Genomic DNA, 21,145 nt, shown 5'->3' on the forward strand with positions numbered 1-21,145 from the left:
CCATGGTTGTACCAGGTTAGGATAGACTTCAAAGAATTTAAAACAGCAATCAAAAACACCTCTAAACTAGTGGCAGTGGCAGCCAGCATGGAACGACGAGGACCTCGGTTAAAGCACGCTGACCGAGGCCCATGGAGACTGCGTGGGAGGCGAAATTAGCCCCTGGGAGGCCCGGATTGGGAAACAGAGGGATTTTTTGACGTAATCGCACATCGCTGGGCGAAAACCATCAAAATGGAGAAGCCCCGAGCACTCGGTCGCGTGGGAGCTGAGAAAACCATGGGACAAAAGGCTAAGCGCTAAAGGCGAGACCCGCTCCAAAACCGACAGTATTGATCGGGGGCATCCATGGGCGGTAAGCAGTTTTGATGGAAAAGGAGTGATTCCACTCAGCGCCCGACGCGTGGAAAGTGGAGGAGAGAGAAAACTGCCACTCATCACGTGCTAACAGTCAAGCTAGTCATCCGCGCGAGACGAGCGAACAACGTTGGATATGGGGGCTCCAGATCTAACGGCTGAGATCGCGCCCGATGGAGAAGACGGAATTGACGAGGGAATAAGCCGTGATTTAGAAGAATCTAAGGTTTGCTTTGACTGCCAAGGTGGTAGAAGATTCATTCCACAACGTAACTGAAGAATTGAACTGACGAGGCAAGCTGGTGCAGTTCGTAGGAGGACAAGTGGCCATCCCTGTGAGTCTGATGATGACGCCGAGAACAGGGAACTCCAAGCACAGCTGCAAGCAGGCGAATCGATGGAGGCGGAAGAGGAAACGAACCGCCATGAGCTCGAATGGCCTTAAAGCCATGTACATACCAGACAACAGACAGAGCAGTCAGGAACCCAGAGAGGAACACCGAAGATAGAAGAAAGAGAAGAGAAAGAAACTAGTGAAGCAAAAAGCAGAAAGAAGGCGGAGGGCCGAGCTGACCAAAGGCAGCGTTGAGCACCAGAGAGCTTGAGAGATTCAAGCCATATCTGAGAGGATCTGTCAAACTAGAGAGGTCGAAGAGCTAGTAAAGAAAAGAGTCTGTGTACTCTAGTGATTTGGGGAATCCAAGAACCACCCTGCCAAGCCAATTTGTTTCAGGAGACTCATGTTGAGCTCCTTCATTGTAATTCTCTGCTTCAAGACACAATAAAATAAGGCCACCACTAAGAGTTGGACCAGAGATGTAGCCTTGGAGGATAGGGTGAACTCCTTATTAATTTATTGTGTTCTTGTATTTGCTTACTATATTTCTCTGCTGTTTTCCCCTTCAAATGTCTATGTATTTGCAATCTAATCGATCCATTGCTTAAATAACATAGACACACACTAACACATGAGTCTGTAATACCTCCAATTAATAATATTTAACTGAGGTCACTTATAGGGTGATTATCAAATCACCCATTCCTTGGCCTGCACCCAGTGTTCGATGTGGACTACCTTCGGCCATACTTTCCACCATTACTAGAGACATCCGACATTGCAGAACAACTCACACCAATAGAGTTAAATCCAGATTGCATAGAACAAGCTACAACTGATCGGATCATAGGCACGCAGATCAAGCACACTCGCCAGCAGAATATCCAACTTTATCGAGTTGTCAAAGCAAGCCAACTCCTTCACTAGGGCAAGTGGCTCACCAGGGACCAAGTTCAATAGAAGTTTCCTCATCTCATGGAAGAACTCAACACAATGGGGACCATTGCTTCCTAACGGGGGAGGAAATATCCAGGTGGTTATTGGTGGCCACCCGCCAATTCCACTTGGACTCCCACCATTGTTTCTTTCAGTTTCTCAGTTTCTTTAATTGTAGCATAACCTACTATTTTTAGCAGTTTTTCGGGTCCTGAACTTCCGGAGTCATTTTGAGGCCCTAAATGATGTTTTTTTTTGGAAAATTGGGAGCAACATGGGTCTATCAATCGATGTTGCTCACTTAAAATATGTAGTCCTCGGATAGATCTTTCTAACAAGGTATTGTGCATGTCAAATGGAGATCGCATGCCAAAGTTACGACCCCGGGAAGTTGATGTACCAATTTACCCAAACAGGCCCATAGTTTGGCGCTTCATCTCCTAGGGTTAAGTTTTTGGATGTTTAGGGTTTTCCATTGTTTCTCAACAATAAATAGGCCTTCAAGCCTCATTGTAACACAGTTCAAAGGCATGTAGCCACCACATCTCTTCTCAGAGATAAGCTACCATCGCCCTAGCTGGTTTATTTCCATTTCTGTTTGTAAGCATATTTCAGTGTTTTACATTAATGAAATGAAGCATTATTTCTACAACATCTCCGTATTTATGGTTTTATCGATAATTTGTTGCATTTTTGTTTAAATCTGGATCAACATAGGACCTTGATTCCTTGGCCTACTTCAACAATGCAATCAACACTCATCCGTGGGACTTTGGTCTTCTCACAACAAGTGTTGAGGGTAACATTTTTCCAAGGCGACTTGTGTGTTGGAATCCTCCCTCGTGGTGTAACGTAGGTTTGAAGGGCTCAGTAAAATAATAATAACGGGTTTCATTCAATGTAAGGTGGACTAGGCCTATTATGTTTGTTATTATTAAATATGACCCACTAAAATAGTTACTATTAAATAAAGGTATGGAGTCTCATTAAAGGAGGTCGACTTGGTAGTTAGGAGGTTATTATGATTATTGTTATCTTAATAGATATAAATAAGGATGGTGTAATACCCCTAGCTTGACCCCCAAATGGTGTTGTAAATGTACATATGATATTTAGGCTAGTGAGGTGCTATATATTAATTAGGTTGGTGTGGCAAATTTTATTGAGGCCTGCATGCCTTTGTGCATATAAATGTGTTAGATTAGTGGGCTAATGTGTTGATGTGTGTTAAAAGACCAACAAACTTATTTAAAAACATGAAGAATATATATATATAACTTACTCTAGATCCATAAAAAAAATCAAATCTCTCAAGGTATAAATTTTTCAATAAAAAAATAAATTTACACCTTACAAGATTAGATCTATCATTTTACCTCATATATAAAAAAATAAGATAAATTCAATCTCGCTTTTAAATTTTCCTCAAAATATTTATAAATTTTTATATACATAGTTATTCACATTTTAAATTTATAAAGGCAATTAATGTGTTCTGTATGTTTGGTTTGGTTATTGGCCTTTTAACTGTACGGAGCCTGCTGATAGGTTCTATATATTAGGCTCTCGCTCTTGCTTTGAAAATTTCTCTAATATAAATCTGAGGTTTCTGAATAATCTAATAATCAGTCTCTAATATAAAATAAAATTTATCTATGATATTATGGAAAAACCTCAATTTTATATTAGAGAATCTTTCAAAGCAAGAGCCGAACATACGGAACAAATTAGTTGGCTTCATAGATTTAAAACGTCGGTAACCTTTTGATGTTGAGAAATATTAATTTGTAAAGTGTAATATAAAAGTGGAGAACGTGCCGACGACGAGGATTGAGGTTGACGATTTGTAGCGTCTTGCTTTAATCTATGCGGTCCAGCATCTCTGCCTTTTCACTTTTATGTGCACGCGTCTTAACTTGTAAACACGTGTGTGGAGCCCACGCACAAATGTAGAATATATAGTCCAACGCGCGTTGTAAAATTTCTGTATGTGGGCCAGTTTCTAAGCAAACTAAGGCAGATTCCAATTCATGAAGGACTGTATGGATGTAGATTCATGAATGACAGGATAGATGAAGCAGAGGGTAGGGTAGAGAGTATAGAAGAAGATTCATAAATATTGTGCTATATTATTGGATTTGAGTTATTTCAGATTTAATATTTTTTTAACTACTTAAATTTATAATTTATATATGTTTGGGTAGGCAATATATACATTGCGGCAGATTAATGAATGTTATGGCAGTGTATATATGTAAATTCATAAATGTTATTGGATTTAGGGTATTTTAATTTGATACTCTCTATATATTCTATAGTCTAAATTTAATTTTACAGAGTACAAAAAGGTTATTAAATCTGGGGTATTTCAAATTCTAACCTTCTTTATTTACTCTCTGGTTTATATTTGATATTTTTCTGTTATTACCTATTTAGACATTGCTTTTATGTGGAGTTTACATAGAAGCTGATAAAAATAAGACAAAATAAATTCTCAGATTTCAGTGTGACCCTGTGCAAAAGAGACTAGTACACGTGTAATAACCTAACCCACCAGGCAAACCTATGAGAGTTGGCTGAAGTCTATGTATTGATTAGAGAAAAAAAACAAGTAGAAACATAACGATTGAGGGTGAGAAACAAAAACACCAACGGCTCATCGTGTTTTTATATATCCCTGTCACAACACAGGCGTTTCACAATACAATCCTCCCTCGAACTTATCTGCCCTTTTGAAATCATTTTCACAAAGGTCCTGCAATCAATTTTTATCCGTCTCTTCCACCATCCGAAGCCCTCCGATTTCTGTTTCTACTTTTCGTATGGCAATGGCTGCCTCCACTTCTGCTGATTCCAACAACGATTCCAGGTTCGACGTGTTTATAAACCATAGAGGGGTAGACGTGAAGCGAACCTTGGCCAGCCATCTGTATCGCCACCTTATTGCCATGGGACTGCGAGTTTTTCTCGACACCAAGGAACTAAAAGAGGGTCAAATTATCACTGACCAAATAGAAGGCGCTATTAGGAGCGCCTCTGTCCATATTGCAATATTTTCTTCAAGATATGCGGAATCAGGGTGGTGTTTAAGCGAGCTGGAGCTCTTGTTGGAGTCCCGGGCTCCTATCATTCCAGTGTTTTTCCATGTAAACCCCAGTGATCTTCGGTGCGCACAGGGCAAAGGAGTCTATGCTGAGGCTCTACACGAACATGAAAACAGGGGAAGGTACGATTCCACCACTATTGAAAAGTGGAGAAATGCACTTTCTCAAGTTGCAGACATCAGTGGTTTGGATCTGCAGGCTTTCAATGGGTGAGAGCTCAACCTTCCCTCCCGGGATTGCTTTTTTTTATTATTTTTGGATTGACATGTATAGACGTTTGTTTCTGACTACTTGTATTTATTTTCTCCCAAATAACCAGCGACGGGGACGAGTTGGTAGAGAAGGTTGTTGAATATGTGTTGAGGTGTGTGAAGCCAGAAGCAGTGGAATCAGCCGAGGTGGATGCCTCCACTTCTGCTGATTTCAATAACGATTACAGGTGCGACGTGTTCATAAGCCATAGATGGCAAGACGTGAAGAAGAGCTTCGCCAGCCATCTGTCCCGCACCCTTACTGGCAATGGGCTGCAAGTTTTTCTCGACCGTGCGGAACTGCGATTCGAAGATGTGTTATCTCGTGACATTCAAGCCGCTATTAGAACCGCCTCTGTCCATGTCGCAATATTTTCTCCACGATATGCGGAAGCAAGGTGGTGTTTAGACGAGCTTGTGCTCATGTTGGAATCCGGGGCTCCAATCATTCCAGTGTTTTACAATGTAATGCCCCATGATCTTAAGTGGGCACGCGCAGGAATCTATTCTCTATCTCTAAAGTACCACGAACTGACAAGGCGTTACGATTCCACCACTATTGAAAAGTGGATAAATGCACTTTCTCAGGTTGCAAACATCCACGGTTTCATTCTAGAGGCGTCCAATGGGTGAGAGCTCAACCTTCCCTCCCGGGATTGCTTTACTTTATTATTTTTGGATTGACATGCATAGACGTTTGTTTCTCACTAGTTGTATTTATTTTCTCCCAAATAACCAGGGACGAGGGCGAGTTGTTAGACAAGGTTGTTGAATCTGTGTTGAGGAGGGCTGCAAAGACACAGAAAGGGAGTGCAGCAAAATATCTAATAGGTTTGGATGAAAAGGTGAAAGACTTCGAAAATAAAGTTTTTTCTCAAAATCATCAAAGTGCCAAACCTCAAGTCGTGGGGATTGTTGGCGTCGGCGGAGTAGGAAAGACAACCCTAGCAAAAGAACTCTTCGATCGGAAGAGACTAAATTACAGTAAATGTTGTTTTTTATCTAATGTGAGAGAAAAAGCAAGGCTAGGCTTTTTAAATTCTTTGCAAAGACAACTTCTTAAAAGCTTGACTGGAACGGATGCGCTGATAAACAGTATTGATGAAGGTAAAGAGGCGCTTAAAAAACATCTCTCATCTTGTCGTGTCTTAATGATTATAGATGATGTAGATCAGCTGAATCAGATTCATGCACTTTTTCCAGTTCAAAGTAATTTCCTGTCAGATAGCTTAGTAGTGATTACATCTCGAGATGAAGGGGTGATCAGAAGCTCAGGAGTTGAGAATGCAGCAATTTATGAGTTAGAAGGGCTTGATCATCAACATTCCCGACAGCTTTTCTGCGCCTATGCCTTCAACCAGCCCAATCCTATTGAAGGATTTGGATCTCTCGTAGATAACTTCTTAAAACCCCTAAAAGGTTTGCCTTTATTTTTAATAGTGTTTGGAGCACATCTCAGTGGTAATAATAACCGATTGTATTGGCAACACCAATTGGAAAGACTTCAACAAGTACCTCCGGGTGAGACACAAGAAATACTTCAAATTGGTTACGACAGTCTCGACAGGGAAGCAAAGCAGATGTTCTTAGACACTGCGTGTTTTTTCATAGGACAAAAAAGGGATACTGCCATAAGAATATGGGAGGGATCCGGCTGGGATGGTCGTTCCGGGTTTGTAACTCTACAGTACAAATGCCTTTTGGAACTGGATAGTGAAAATAATATAGATATGCACGATCACCTTCGGGATTTCGGAAGAGCTGTTGCTGTTGCTGATGCTTCGTTGCCTCCTCGTCTTTTGCTTTCTACTACCCATATTAAGGAGCAGTTATCTGTGAGTGCTGAGTCATCAATATTATAGATTATTCCATAAAAATCAGCTTTCGATTTTGTAATTTTTTTGATATTTTTGAAAATGGAGAAGTCATAACCATCATTTTTCAAGAACGAACGGCTATCCAGGTTCAATTCTGTAATTTTTCTTTTATCATTTTCCAAACATGAAAGGTAATAACTATCATTTTTCAAGAATGGACAGGGAAGAGACGTGCGGGGCATTAAAATGGTACTGGGTGAAGATAATGATGATGTTGATTCATTGGGCGCTATTGATGTGAGGAGCTTGGAACTTCTTGATACTGAAAATGGTATTTTGGAACGCCTTTTGAGAAGGCCGGAGGAGCACGTCCCAAGACGTCTCATATGGCTACGGTGGAACAAGTGTCCCACGCCTTCCCTGCCTTCGTGGCTACCAATGGAGAGTTTAAGGGTTCTACAAGTGTCCGGGAGCAAATTACAAACATTGTGGGAAGACGAATCAAAGGTAAACAGAAAACTATCGTGTTAACGTTTTTGTGTTTCTCATTATTAATTTAATATATGGCACCACACGGTGTCAGAAAGATACGAAAGAGTTTTACATCGAATAGGGATTAAGATGTATTTATAATTGAAACAACGCGTGAATATATTTTGCAGGCACCTCCTTTGCAGTTGAGGGAGTTAGAGATTAATGCTCCGCTCTCCAACATTCCAGGATCCATAGGGCGGCTGAAGCACCTAGAACGCTTTGTCGTCTGCAAGTATTTCTCTGGACATGTTAACCTGACAAATTTGCCAGAAGAATTTTGTCATTTGCAATCGTTGAAAGCCTTGGTGTTAACAGACTGTTCAAAACTGAAGTCACTGCCAGAATTCTTTGGTCGTTTAAGGGGACTCCAACATATTGATCTTTCATTCTCCAGCAATTTGGAGATGCTGCCCAGTTCTTTCATATTCTTATCGCAACTCCGACACATCAATGTCTCAGATTGCCGCGATTTGATGATGCTGCCGAATTACTTTGGTGATTTAACTGGCCTCGAACACATCGATATGCGTGGCTGTCATAATTTGCAGAGGCTACCAGATTCCTTTGGTGATTTGAGGGACCTCCGACATATCAATCTCTCAGGTTGCCACGATCTGCAGAGGCTGCCCGATTCGTTTGGTGAATTGAGATACCTCCAACACATTGATCTGCAGGCGTGCCACAATTTGGAGAAGCTGCCGGATTCTTTTGCTGATTTAAAGAACCTCGAGGATATCAATCTCTCAAATTGCCACAATTTGAAAAGCCTGCCGGAGTCTTTTGGTAATTTAAGTAACCTCCAACACATCGATCTCTCAGGGTGCCATAATTTGGAGAGGCTTCCAAATAACTTCAGGAATTTAAAGAAGCTCAAGTATTTTGATGTGGAGGGTTGCGCTAATTTAATCATGGACAGTGTTGAGATAAATGAAATATCAGTTAACTTACCATTGGCACATCGAAGTCAATTGGAGCAATTATATGATTGATGCATAGCTAGGTTATGAAAGTATGAAAATGTTAATTGGCAATCACCATATAGTCAATGCTGATGATTATAAATGTAGCTCTTCAGGGTCTTCCTGTGGCTGCCATGGCCTCCACCGTGGCAGAGAAAGAATTCTGCTTAGGGAGCAGAGTGTTTGTAACTGCCACGTATTATGTTTGATAAATGAAAATCGCCAAAGTCATGCGATGTGTAGATTTGAATATGAAGAAAATAGAAATTGCTTTGAATAGTGTATTTTATTCTCCCAGAAACTTTTTCATTTTAATGGTTTATGTTTATTATGATGCAATTGTCTGAAATTGTAATTATATCATGCAGTACCCTGAAGTAAGAAATAAGAAGACTTGTGATGTTTTATTATTGAAATGCGTCAATATTTTATAGCTATGCACCAGCAGTAGTCTGGAAAATGCCTAGCGATGCCCCAAACTGCACTGGGATGGAAGTAGTGGAACAATTGTGGCAACAAATGAGCTGTGGAATTTTGGTAGAGCTGGAGCGAGAGCGAGAGCGCCTACAGCGAGACCAACCAGCATCCACCAGCAAGGAGGCCAGCCTACAGTATGCAAGAGCGTATGGAGCGGGACAAACCAGAGGCCACCTGCATAATCTAAGGACCAAGGGTGGTCGTTCCCTAAACCTTTCCTTTTTGTGCCACCCTGCATATCCGCCACGTCTCATATCCTTATCAGCCATAGTTACTAGCTTAGCTCTCAGCCTATGCACTGGCATTATGCCCTGCATATCCGCCACGTCCCATATCCTTATCAGCCATAGTTACTAGCTTAGCTCTCAGCCTACGCACTGGTATCATGACTTTGTTCCACGTTTATGCATGCATGTGATTAGTTGAGTGGACAAATGGCCGGTAAAGTGTTTAAGCCTCAAGCGCTCTAAAATCTTATAAAACCTTCCTGCATTCAATCGCGCGCGGTTTTGGCCTTTCGGCCTTTCGTCTTCCCCTCGTCTGGACTGGGGAGGTTCACGCTCGGTTGTCCTTGTGCCTTAGTCTGAATTATCGTCCCTCTGCAAAATGTTAATATCAAAATTCCCCCCGCTCGTTGATGGATTGATGATGCACAGTCGCATGTGGTCTCTGGCGCTCTCGCTCGTGGTGGTGGCTCGTTGTTAAGGTTAATACCCTGTTTTCTTTTTTTGTAAGTTTCTGCTTCCAAACTCGTTTAATGCCTCATTTCATTGCACTTGTGACATATATGATTTACTTCATGAATGTTCACATCTAGAACGTAAATCCTTTCTATCTGAACAATTGATTTTAGGCACCTACAATTCATAAATATTTATTCTGGACTGCTTTATCCTCTCAACATTCTTCTCAAGATGTTAAAGGATATTATACAAAAATTCAGGAAGCTCATAGTAGTCTCCAAGCCGTGTAAAGACATAAGGTTCAGAATAGGGGAATGATGGTGTATTTGGGAGGTTTACTGCTGTTGTTTTGCATGTAACAATTCTCCACCATTCTGAGTTATCCCACAGAAGTCTCGGCTTCGAATTCTCCAAGCTCTACTGGTGTGGAACAGTTCCTCCTTCCTGTGCCGGAAAATCTTCTTTTTCGGTGGCCGATTTTTTCATGAAAATTCAAAATGGCATTGGGATTGATCCTTTAATGCCCTGTCATGTACCTGAAAAATCTCCTAATTCCTAGGAACATCTCTTTTGTGGTCTAAATGACGGCCAGCTGCTGTCATCTTTAAGTTAAGATTCCGAACCCTTCTGGTGGTTTTCCCTGAGCTAGTACATGCATTTATTTCTAGTGGTGCACTTTCTTCGTCCTTTATATCCTCTCGATTATTCTATAATCCTACTTTGGTGTCAGAACAGCCCCTTTCCCACACTTATCCTCTCCAGGTATTTATTCTATCAGGGCTCACCCATACGACGCAAGCCAGAGGGCTTTTATGTTTATGTACTCATCCGGTCTGGTAATCTGACTAAAATCCTGTTGTACCCAAGGAAAGATTTTTTGGAGGCGTATGGAGGGTGGGTCCGATGCTCCTGCCATGGAGGCTCTCATATGGGCCACCATGGAGGCTGAGCGGGCATGGGAGAATGCCTCGCTATCCGGTGGATGGCAAACCACCCTGGATGATGTGGCTGTTAAACCGTCCCTCCAAGGTGCTGAAAGAACACGTCATTTATCCCGTAGAGGAGACAGCGCGGAACAGAAGAAACAGGCCCCACGCGATCGCTATAACAAGTCGCAAAACCCTGTCAAAATAATTGCTCCGCCGTCTGCAATCAAGCTTGATAGTGTTCATCTGACCGAAAGGATTGAAAGCTTACAAAACCTCGCCCTTATAGGTAGATGGCATTTCCCTGAAATGAACGATGCTGATATGAGGAAATGGATTGCAATCCATTGGAAACCTGTGATAGGATATACCCCTATTATATCAAACCTTATGAAAGAGTGGTACTGCTTTCACTTTCTTGCTGCTACAGTTGCTGATGCTATTCTTAAAGGTCCGTGGGTGTTTAGAAGAAGTTTCCTCGCTCTTTACAGGTGGTATATTGGGTATGATCCGCTAAAAAACACGCCCTCCAATAACCTCATCTGGGTTAAACTTCCTAACCTTCCTTTAGAGCTGTGGTCTAAGGAAACCCTTGAGGAGATAGGCAATTCTATCGGCAGATTTGTCTATGTAGACCCCTGGTGTTTGGGTGAAAAGGACAAGAGAATAGCGTGGATCCTTATAGAAAAATCCTATAGGGGGGGATATCCAGACCACATCGAGATTGCCTAGAGAGATCAGATAATCAAGCAACGACTGGACTTCTGGGGCATCTCGTTCAGATGCGCAGCCTACCATAAAAACGACCATATGATTAAAAATTGTCCTCAGCATAAGGTTCTCAAAAACAGGTTTCTTCGACAAAAGGTGAGAAGACAGTTCTCGTCGGCCAGTCTATCTTCCACAGAGGTGCTGGAAGATCAACATCCCAGATCATCATCTCCTCCGCGGGTTTTTTCATAGGACCCCCCTTTGTTTCCAGGATCCAGACCTAGCAGCCCTGTTAATAACGATGGTCATCCGATAAATAGTCCTACAATTTTCCACTGCTCTCCCATTCGGGAACCACGATATGATAAAGCTATTCCTTCCCCTGCTCCTAAGCTGGTAAAGGATTTCTCCTTGGGATCAATTCCCATTCCTATATCGTCTTCCTCTCCAACTCCTAATAAAAACCTCTTATCCCAAATAAAAGGAAAAGACCCATGTGTGTCTGTCACCCCTGTAAATTCCCCTGCTTCCCCCCCAATTAATCCATATGACAGTGATCTGGATTTTCTTCTCAGCAGAAAGTCTCTCAAACTGGAGCCATTAACTATCCACAAACCTAGGAACCAGGCGTCGCCTTTCATAAGCACAGACTCTGCTAAAAATATAACTGTAAGGAAAAAGACTCGAGGAGGCAGCAAGCATTTTAGAGGAAGAACTACTGTTACGGATAGTGGGGTCAGGAACCTTTCTTTGATTGATGTACCTATCTATGGCATGCCAGATCCACAGCCTCTTAGAGCAAACGCAGCTGGTGAATCCTCCAAATGACTTTTATTATCTCTATGAATATCATAGGTCTCGGCGTTGACCCTAAATTCCTAACGATGAAAAATTTCTTCTACTCTTCCAAGCCGGGAATAATTCTAATCCAAGAAACAATGCACAGTTGTGAGGCCTCCATTTCTTACTTTAGGAAGATGTTCCCATCATGGTATATGGTGGCCACAGAGGCAAGAGGACTGTCAGGGGGTTTAGCAACTCTATGGGATCCTATGCGGATCAGAGCTAAAGCATATAAGTGTTTTGCAGGGATCATCATCTCGGCCTCCATCAAGGGCAAAGATCTTCCTATAAACATTTTAAACATTTATGCGCCTTATAAAAACAGAGCTCCTTTCTGGGAAAAACTGTTCACATCAGACATGTTTGATATTGAACATTTGATAATAGCAGGCGACTTAAATGTAACACTGAGCTCGGATGAATGCTGGGGATGTTGTAAGAAAAAGGACTCGCTTGCAGATAGTATTAAGCTCGAGCTTCTAAATAAAAATTTGGTGGATATCGCTCCCTCGGAAATGAAGCCGACATGGGTGAATGGCAGAACTGATAAGGCCTATATTGCAAAAAGGATTGACTGTTTCTTAGTGCATGTAAGTATTATTGATAAGATGGGCATGCCTCATTCGTCAGTGGAGAATGTTCTTGTATCTGACCACAGACCAATTCTGCTATCTTGGCCGAAGAAAGGTTTCAAAAAGGGGTATCCATTCAAATTCAATAAAACTCTACTACAGGAACCAACCTTCAATGAACTTATCTCAAATGCATGGAAAGAGCTGTCAGCTAAAGCTATGCTCCCCCTGTTTCTTACATTCAGAGAAAAGATGGCCGCTATGAGAAAGCTGGTGAAAAAATGGCTAATTGAAAACAAGGAAAAAGATAGGAAGGATCTTCTGACTGTTCAACAGGAACTGGATAGTATTTTGAAAGAGTCAGATGCTAACTCATGCTCTTTCAGCATGAAATGTAGCATATGAGAGCTTGAAAGGAAAAAATTTAAACTGTTGAAGCAAGAGGAAACCTTTTGGAGGCTTAAAAGCAGGGCTTTATGGCTTCAAGAAGGGGACAAGAACACGAAATTTTTTCATAATTATGCAAGTGCCAGATGTGACAAAAATTCCATATGGAAGATAAGGAATGGAAATGGTGGCTCATCTGTAACTCAACATGACATCAAAAAGGAGGCCGTAAATTATTTCAAGAATCAATTTAGCAGAAGGAAAGATGTTGCTTTTCGGGACATTCTATGGGGTGTTGAACTGACTCCACAGATGTTTGACGAAGAAAAAAATGAGGCCCTGTTTCAGCCAGTTACAGAAGATGAGCTTCTTGGAATTTTGAAGTCCTTCAAGAAAGATAAGAGCCCTGGACTGGATGGTTGGACAATTGAATTTTTCACCCACTCTTTCGACCTCATTAAGCATGATTTACTGAGGATGGTGGAAGCGTCTAGGATGACTGGCAATATTCATCATATTACTACTTCCACTTTGATTGCTCTAATTCCAAAAAAGGGGGAGCCTGAATCTTTTTACGATTACAGACCGATATCTCTTCGCAATATCTCCTTCAAAATCATCACCAAGGTTATTGTTGAAAGAATTAAAGGAACTCTCGCCTCCTTTTTATCTAAGGATCAACATGCTTTTCTGAAAGGCTGCAACATTCTGGATGCCGTTGCTAATACACAAGAGTGCCTCTTCTCTATGTCTTCTCAAAATACAGCAGCGGCCATCATGAAAATAGACCTACAAAAAGCATACGACTGCTTAGACTGGGGGTTTATCGAATGTCTTTTAGCTAAGATCGGTCTGAGATCCAATAACATTCGATGGATTATGGCATGCGTACAGAATGTGAACTATGCGGTCATTATCAACGGTATTCCCTCTCATTTTTTCCAAGCCGAGAGAGGCCTGCGACAGGGATGCCCCCTCTCGCCTCTTTTGTTCATTCTGGCCATGAACTCTCTAAGCATCCACATCGACAAAGCAGTCGCTGAAAACAGATGCAAGCCTATTAAGATTTGTAGGCACAAATTCATTTCGCACAACCTTTTTGTTGATGATGTCCTCTTATTTGCAATGCTATGCAGAACATCGTGGATGTGCTTAAAAGATATTCTTGAAATATGCCAAAGAGTCTCCGGGCTTTTTATCAACAAAGCGAAATCCTTACTCTATCACAATGATGTCAACATGGAGATGGTGAATTGGATTTCTGAGCTTTTCGGTATAGAGTCAAGATCACTCAAGGAAGGTCTCAAATACTTGGGCTTTCATCTCAAAGCAAAAGGTTACTCGAAGAATGACTAACTATGGCTGACAGAAAGATTTTATAAAAATATATCTGCATGGGAACATAGGGGCATATCCTTGGCAGGTAGAGTTATCCTCTCTCAAACTATCCTACTGCAGATGGCGGTTTATTGGGCACATTTATTCTTCCTTCCGGCAAGCATTATTCAAAATATGACCAAGGTCACGGCTAACTTTATCTGGGGTGGAAGTTCTGAACAGAGAAAGTTTCACCTCTCCAAAATGGACAGTATTTCAGTGCCAAAGCATCTAGGTGGATGGGGTTTAATGGACTTGAGGGTTTTTGGCAAGGCTCTATTGTGCAAATCGCTCTGAAGAGGGATATTTGGGGATGGGCCATGGAGTGTTACTATAAAAAAAAAATATCTAAAAGGCAAAAACCTAGAATATTGGTACAGAACAGGAGCAATTGGAACCAAAAAAGGGTCTGCCATTTGGCTTAGTTTTAGAAAGGTTGAGAAATACTTCTTGATGAATCTGAGGTGGAGGATTCACTCTGGAAATACTCCTGTTGTTGACACCTAATCCTCACGATTGGGTGAATTTAGTTAAATTAGGAATGTGAACAGTTATCAGGAGATGAACTGAGCAGTCACACCCTTTTGTATATAACAATAGCATACCTAATGAAATAAAACGAATCAGTTTTACTGCCTATTGGAGAGTTATTGCGTGGCCTGACATGGTATCAGAGCCAGCTCTCAAAATAAGTTGTAACTCCCTTAATTTTTTCTACTGTGGGCTGCACGCTGGTCTGAGCACTGTCCACTGAGTGTTGTCCTCTGTCATTCTCAACTAATCCACTGAGCGTTGTCCCTCTGTCATTCTGAATGAATTGGTATGCGTTTAACTGTATTATTGTATGCGTTTCTGAAGTGAGCGTTGTCCTTGTACCTGCACTGGACATGGTTTTAAGGCGGTGCACATGGTAATAATTGAACGCTATTGTAATAATTGAATGTTGTTTGAACGCTGGTATCTGACATGGTATTGAATGTTGTTTGAATGCTGGTATCTGACCTGGTATCAGTTTCATATTTTTGAACGCTGTTATACGAATATAGTTTCTTTTTCAATGAAAATACTGTTGTTGATTAATACGCCTGAGAGATATTAACATCTGGTGCGGTGAGCATGGAGAGATATCAACACCGCGTGAGAGATATCAACACTGCGTATTTGAGACAGCATGATAATACCTGAGATGCGTGACCTTTTCTGCATGGAGATGTGCTGACCTTTTCTGCGTGGAGATGTGCCACTGATTAAAGTTCTTGTGGCGTTTCAAATGTATTTGTTCTAACAGTTTGCACGAGCAGTTCTTGTGGTTCTGGTTGAAAATTATTATTGAATCTGAACATGTTCCATTGCTTAGTGATAGTGATAGTACTGTCTTTCTTCCATTGCAATTTCTGGGAAATTTTGCTCGAATTGCATGACAACCTGTATTTGGATATCTAGTGCATTGGCCATACAATTTTTTCGTTGGTTTGGATTCGTTTTAGATGAGTGGGAAGGATCTGAGAATAACTTTCTTCCACGCATGGATTGAAAATTTATATTATTCGGTAACGATACATCGACGCGAATAACTATCTTCGACGAATGGACTTAAAATTTGTATCTCTTCAATTATTTGCATGATAGGCAAGCTGCATATCAAAAAAAAAAAAATAGATCCTTTCGGTATATTTCTTCAATCAAAGTTGGGCGCGAAAGGAATAAATTGGGTGGCATATTACAATATTATATTTACATGTGATTATCGTTTTTCCAAGATTACATGAGATGTCTGCCATCAGAGCTTGAAATTGTGATGCCGTTGCTGCTCCAACTTTGTAGAGCTCGCGGTGGATGTCGTTGCTGCTCCAACTTTGTAGAGCTCGCGGTGATTGATTGATTATTCACTATGATATGAATTAAACAACCAAAATTGTTTCCCACAGAAATTTTTGAGTACATTTTTACTGTATATTGGTAGAAGTATTCTTTTCTATCAGCAAAAGTTTTTTTTTACAGAATGCATTCAATCATATCCATGGTAGGAATAGTTCTCACTGGCAAGGAGAACTATCCTAAATGGTCCCGGATGATAAAACACACCCTCATCTTCAATGAGTTGTGGAAAGGAGTGTGTGTCAGAGAAGGAGACAATGACCCAGTACAGCCTACCTCAGACAAAGAGCTCGTCATTTGGGAAAACAAGAACAGCAAAGCCTATGCATTAATCGCAGCATCTATAAATGAAGAGGTGAGTCGCCATATTTCGTCATATTCAACTGCCTTTGAAGCCTTACAAATGCTGAAAGAACTCTATGACTCACATTCTGCACTTGAAGTTGTTCAACTCATGATTAAACTCTTCACTCTTGAATTGCAAAATAATGATCCTCTTTCTCTTGCATCTGAAGTAAAGTCTATAATGCATGATATCAAATCCACTAAGGTTGAGCTGGATATCCCTCTTATTGCTTTTCTCAAGGCACTTTATCCTACTTACTCCAATTATCTTGAATCTTTGCAAGCAAATGGAAATCTCAAAGATATAACCTTTGACTCTCTTGTGAAAAAGTTTGCTGAAATAGAGAAAGCTTTTGGAAAGAAGGCAACCCCTGAGTCTTTTGAAGAGACCATGTGCCTTGCTCATAAAGAAAAGCATCCTGCTCAAGATTCTACAAGAGGAAGAGGTGGACGAAGAGGAAGAGGAAGATATTTCAGAGGCAGGGGGGATAGACATTCTCAAGGAAAAAAGGCAGATTTACACTGTATTCGCTGCAAAAGAAATGGATCACATGATGCCTCTACATGCAAGCTACCATGGGACAAAATTGAGCAAAAACGAAACCAACAGAAAGGTAAAACTGATGATACAGACAAAGGTAAAGCACTTGAATCCGCTCACTATGTTGAGGTACAATGTAACATTGGAGTAAATGAAGATTTGTTTAATGCTTCACTTGCTTCCTGGAAAAATGATTGGTTGCTTGATTCAAGGGCAACCTGTCACATGACTCATAGAAAAGATTTTTTTGAAGATTTCACTGACAATGTTGATGGAGCAGTATACTTTGCAGATCAGTCAAAAATCAAGCCATCAGGGCTTGGCACAATCAGGCTTAAACTGCCTGGTCTTCCAGACTTTCTTCTGGATCATGTTCTATATCTCCCACAGCTCAAGAGAAACGTGTTGTCCTTGGTCCACATCCGCCAACAAGGTCACTCCATTCACATGTTTGATGGCAAGCTTGAGGTAAGAAAAGCATATGACCACTCACTTGTAATGAGGGGAATAGAAGAAGAAAGGCTTCTCAAACTGCAAGGAACATCTACTCATGCACAACATTTCTCATACAATTCTCATCATGAAGAAGGTACACTTCCATCAAGTTTATTATGGCATGCTAGATTTGGACATTTGAACTATGACAGTCTCCGCTTATTGAAGAAAAATGGTGTTGCTGGTTTGCCTACAATTCCTAGAAAACTTAAGCAATGTGATGCTTGCATTCTAGGAAAGCATAACAAACAGTCTTTTCATGATTCACATTCAAGAGCACATAGGAAACTTGAACTCATTCATTTAGATTTATGTGGTCCAACGCCTGTTTCTTCTGCAAATGGAAATAAATATATCATGACGTTTATTGATGACTACACCAGAATGTGTTGGGTTTATTTATTGAAGAACAAATCTGATGCTTTCCAAACATTCAAGAATTTTCATAAATGGATTGAAAATGATGCACAATCTCATATTGGGTCTATTCGCACTGATAATGGAAAAGAATATACATCAAATGAATTTGAAAACTATCTTCGCCAACATGGGATCAAACATCAAACAACTGTGCCTTATAATCCCCAACAGAATGGTGTAGCTGAAAGAATGAATAGAACAATCTTGAATATGGTATGATCCATGATTTTCTTCAAAAATGTAAAGATAATGTTTTGGGCTGATGCTGTTCTATGTGCTACATATATAAAGAATAGATGTCCATCTAATGCTATAAGAAACAAGACTCCTTATGAATTGTGGTATGGACATGTTCCTTCGGTAAAACATCTCAGGGTCTTTGGTTCCACCTGTTATGCTTTGATACCAAAGGTACATAGAAACAAACTTGGTGCTAGAAGTCGTAAGTGTATCTTCCTAGGGTATTCAAACACCTCTAAAGCATACCGCCTCTATGATGAAGTAAATAAAAAGTTTGTTGTATCTAGAGATGTAATTTTTCTTGAATCATCCAAATCTGACAATGTTGTTGAGCGGCAACTTGATCACTTGGATAGATTCGCAAAAACGAAATCATTTCAAGAATTTGATAATCAGATTCCACATCTTGAAGGGGGGATTCCTATTCTAGATCAACATGTGGAATCTTCTTCTGAAGAACACTCTCCCCCGAATGAAACTCCAGCAACGGATGATGCTTTAAGTGATGTAATTGATAGAATTGGGAGACTCAATTTTGATTCAGTCCCAACTCAATCAACAGAGTAGCCTGGACCATCTCAGAAAGGTCCCTCAAAGTGGCTGACAAAGACACTTGAAAGTGTTCATCCTGATGAAATTGGAAAAACAGGGACCAGAAATTCAAACCAACAAAATGGAGGTGATGTAGATGACTCTAATTTGCCTGTTGATATGGATGTTTCTTATGATTGTGAATTGAACTTGTCTATAGATTTTGAACCAACTTCCTTTAAAGAAGTTGCTTCTCATGATGAATGGAAAGAAGCGATGCAAAAGGAGCATGATGCCCTCATAAAGAACGGCACTTGGAAGCTGGTTGATCCTCCATTTGGAACCAAACCAATTGGCTGCAAGTGGGCCTACAAGAACAGGTACAAAGCTGATGGCTCACTTGACAAGCACAAAGCTAGGCTTGTGGAAAAAGGTTTTGCATAGAAGGAAGGGGTCGATTATGAGGAAAATTTTGCCCCCACAGCAAAATGGGCCACCATCCGGACACTCTTGGCACTAGCAGCTCAGAATGGTTGGAAAGTCCATCAAATGGATGTAAAAACTACCTTCTTGAATGGAGATCTAAAAGAGAATTTTTGTATGTCCCAGCCTGAAGGATTTGCGGTGAAAGGACATGAACATAAAGTATGCAAACTTGTAAGTCCTTGTATGGCCTCAAATAAGCACCGCGAGCCTGGTATGAAAAACTAACTGAGCATCTTCTGAAACTCAACTTCAATCATTTTGATCTTGATGATGCAACTTCATTTGTCAAGAAAGTTGGCAAAACAGTTGTATATCTTGTGGTATATGTAGATGATCTTTTAATGACAGGGAACAATGAAAGCTACATTGCATCCATAAAGAAGGAATTGGGGAAAAGTTTTGAAATGACTGATTTGGGCTATGTTCATTACTATCTTGGCATTGAAGTAACCCAACATCCAAAGTCCATATTTCTTTCTCAAAAGAAATACATTAGAGATTTGTTAAACAGATTTGGCATGAGAGAGTGCAATCCTCTTACTACTCCAATGGAACAAAACTTAAAGCTCACATCTATTGAAGGAAAGGAATTTGAGGATGCAACAAAGTATAGACAGCTTGTAGGAAGTCTCAACTACCTTACTACTACCAGACCAGACATTTCATTTGCTGTTGGAATCCTCTCCAGGTTTATGCAAAAGCCTTGTGAGGGACATTGGTCTGCTGCAAAAAGAGTTCTAAAGTACTTGAAGGGAACTCAAGATTATGGAATCAAGTACACACAAGTGGATGACTTCAGTTTGATCAGATACTCTGATTCAGACTTCGATGGAGACAAAGAAACTGGGGTATCTACTTCAGGATATGCTATGAGTCTTGGATCAGGAGCTGTCTCCTGGAGATCATGCAAACAATCAGTTCCAGCAGATTCCACAACAGAAGCAGAATACATGGCAGCAGCTAAAGCAACAAAAGAAATTGTGTGGCTCAGGAAAATTCTTGAATATTTGCAGGTAAAACAAGTACAATCAACTCCACTCATGATTGACAACACCTCTGCAATAAAGTTGGCCAAGAACCCAAAGTTCCATGATCGAACAAAGCACATCAATACTAAATATCATCTGATCCGACATCATGTTGAGGCCAAAACAATCCATCTCCGTCATTGTTCCACAAATGAGCAAATTGCAGACATCTTCACCAAAGCGCTTGGAAGAGAAAAACTTGAAAGATTCAGAATGATGCTTGGACTCACCAACATCCCTTCAGATTAATGGGGTGAATGTTGACACCTAATCCTCACGATTGGGTGAATTTATGTAAATAGTTAAATTAGGAATGTGAACAGTCATCAGGAGATGAACTGAGCAGTCACACCCTTTTGTATATAACAATAGCATACCTAATGAAATAAAACGAATCAATTTTACTGCCTATTGGAGTGTTATTGCCTGGCCTGACATAATGGACTTGAGGGTTTTTGGCAAAGGCTCTATTGTGTAAATCGCTCTTGAGAGGGATATTTGGGGATGGGCCATGGAGTGTTACTATAAAACAAAAATATCTGAAAGGCAAAAACCTGGAATATTGGTACAGAACAGGAGCAATTGGAACCAAAAAAGGGTCTGCCATTTGGCTTAGTTTTAGAAAGGTTGAGAAATACTTCTTGATGAATCTGAGGTGGAGGATTCACTCTGGAAACAGTGTCTTAATAGGTTTTGATCCTATTGCATGCAGTTGGGGAAGCTTCTCCATTCCAGACAACCCATTATTTTTCCTTCACAGAATAGGTTTTTTTACATGGGATAAACTCATTTCTGATTGGTTTGGCCTTGTTCCCTTATGGAAGGATGCCTCTGACATTGGTTTGCTTGGCGAACTGTCTTCAACTTGGAAAGCTGTCAAAGATGCTCTAGATGCATGCGGGATTCATCG

At 40.7% G+C, this 21,145-nt stretch overlaps 2 protein-coding genes across 2 annotated transcripts; both read left to right on the forward strand.

Annotated features, from left to right (window-relative positions):
- Nucleotides 1-4,458: 4,458 nt before the first annotated feature.
- Nucleotides 4,459-5,618, forward strand: LOC149194600 (disease resistance protein RPS4B-like). Its single transcript, XM_089407724.1, has 2 exons — nt 4,459-4,943; nt 5,054-5,618. Exons 1-2 carry the CDS (start codon nt 4,459-4,461, stop codon nt 5,616-5,618), a joined length of 1,050 nt encoding a protein of 349 aa, XP_089263850.1.
- On the forward strand, nt 5,598-8,538 carry LOC149194601 (disease resistance protein RPP2B-like). Its single transcript, XM_089407735.1, has 3 exons — nt 5,598-6,820; nt 7,016-7,309; nt 7,465-8,538. Exons 1-3 carry the CDS (start codon nt 6,137-6,139, stop codon nt 8,323-8,325), a joined length of 1,839 nt encoding a protein of 612 aa, XP_089263861.1. The 5' UTR covers nt 5,598-6,136; the 3' UTR covers nt 8,326-8,538.
- The last annotated feature ends 12,607 nt before the right edge of the window (nt 8,539-21,145 follow it).

The sequence above is a fragment of the Pinus tabuliformis genome, chromosome 2_2, assembly GCF_031772625.1.
Source record: "Pinus tabuliformis cultivar Carrire ecotype Pingquan chromosome 2_2, CPIR1, whole genome shotgun sequence".
In the NCBI taxonomy this organism is placed as follows: domain Eukaryota; kingdom Viridiplantae; phylum Streptophyta; class Pinopsida; order Pinales; family Pinaceae; genus Pinus; species Pinus tabuliformis.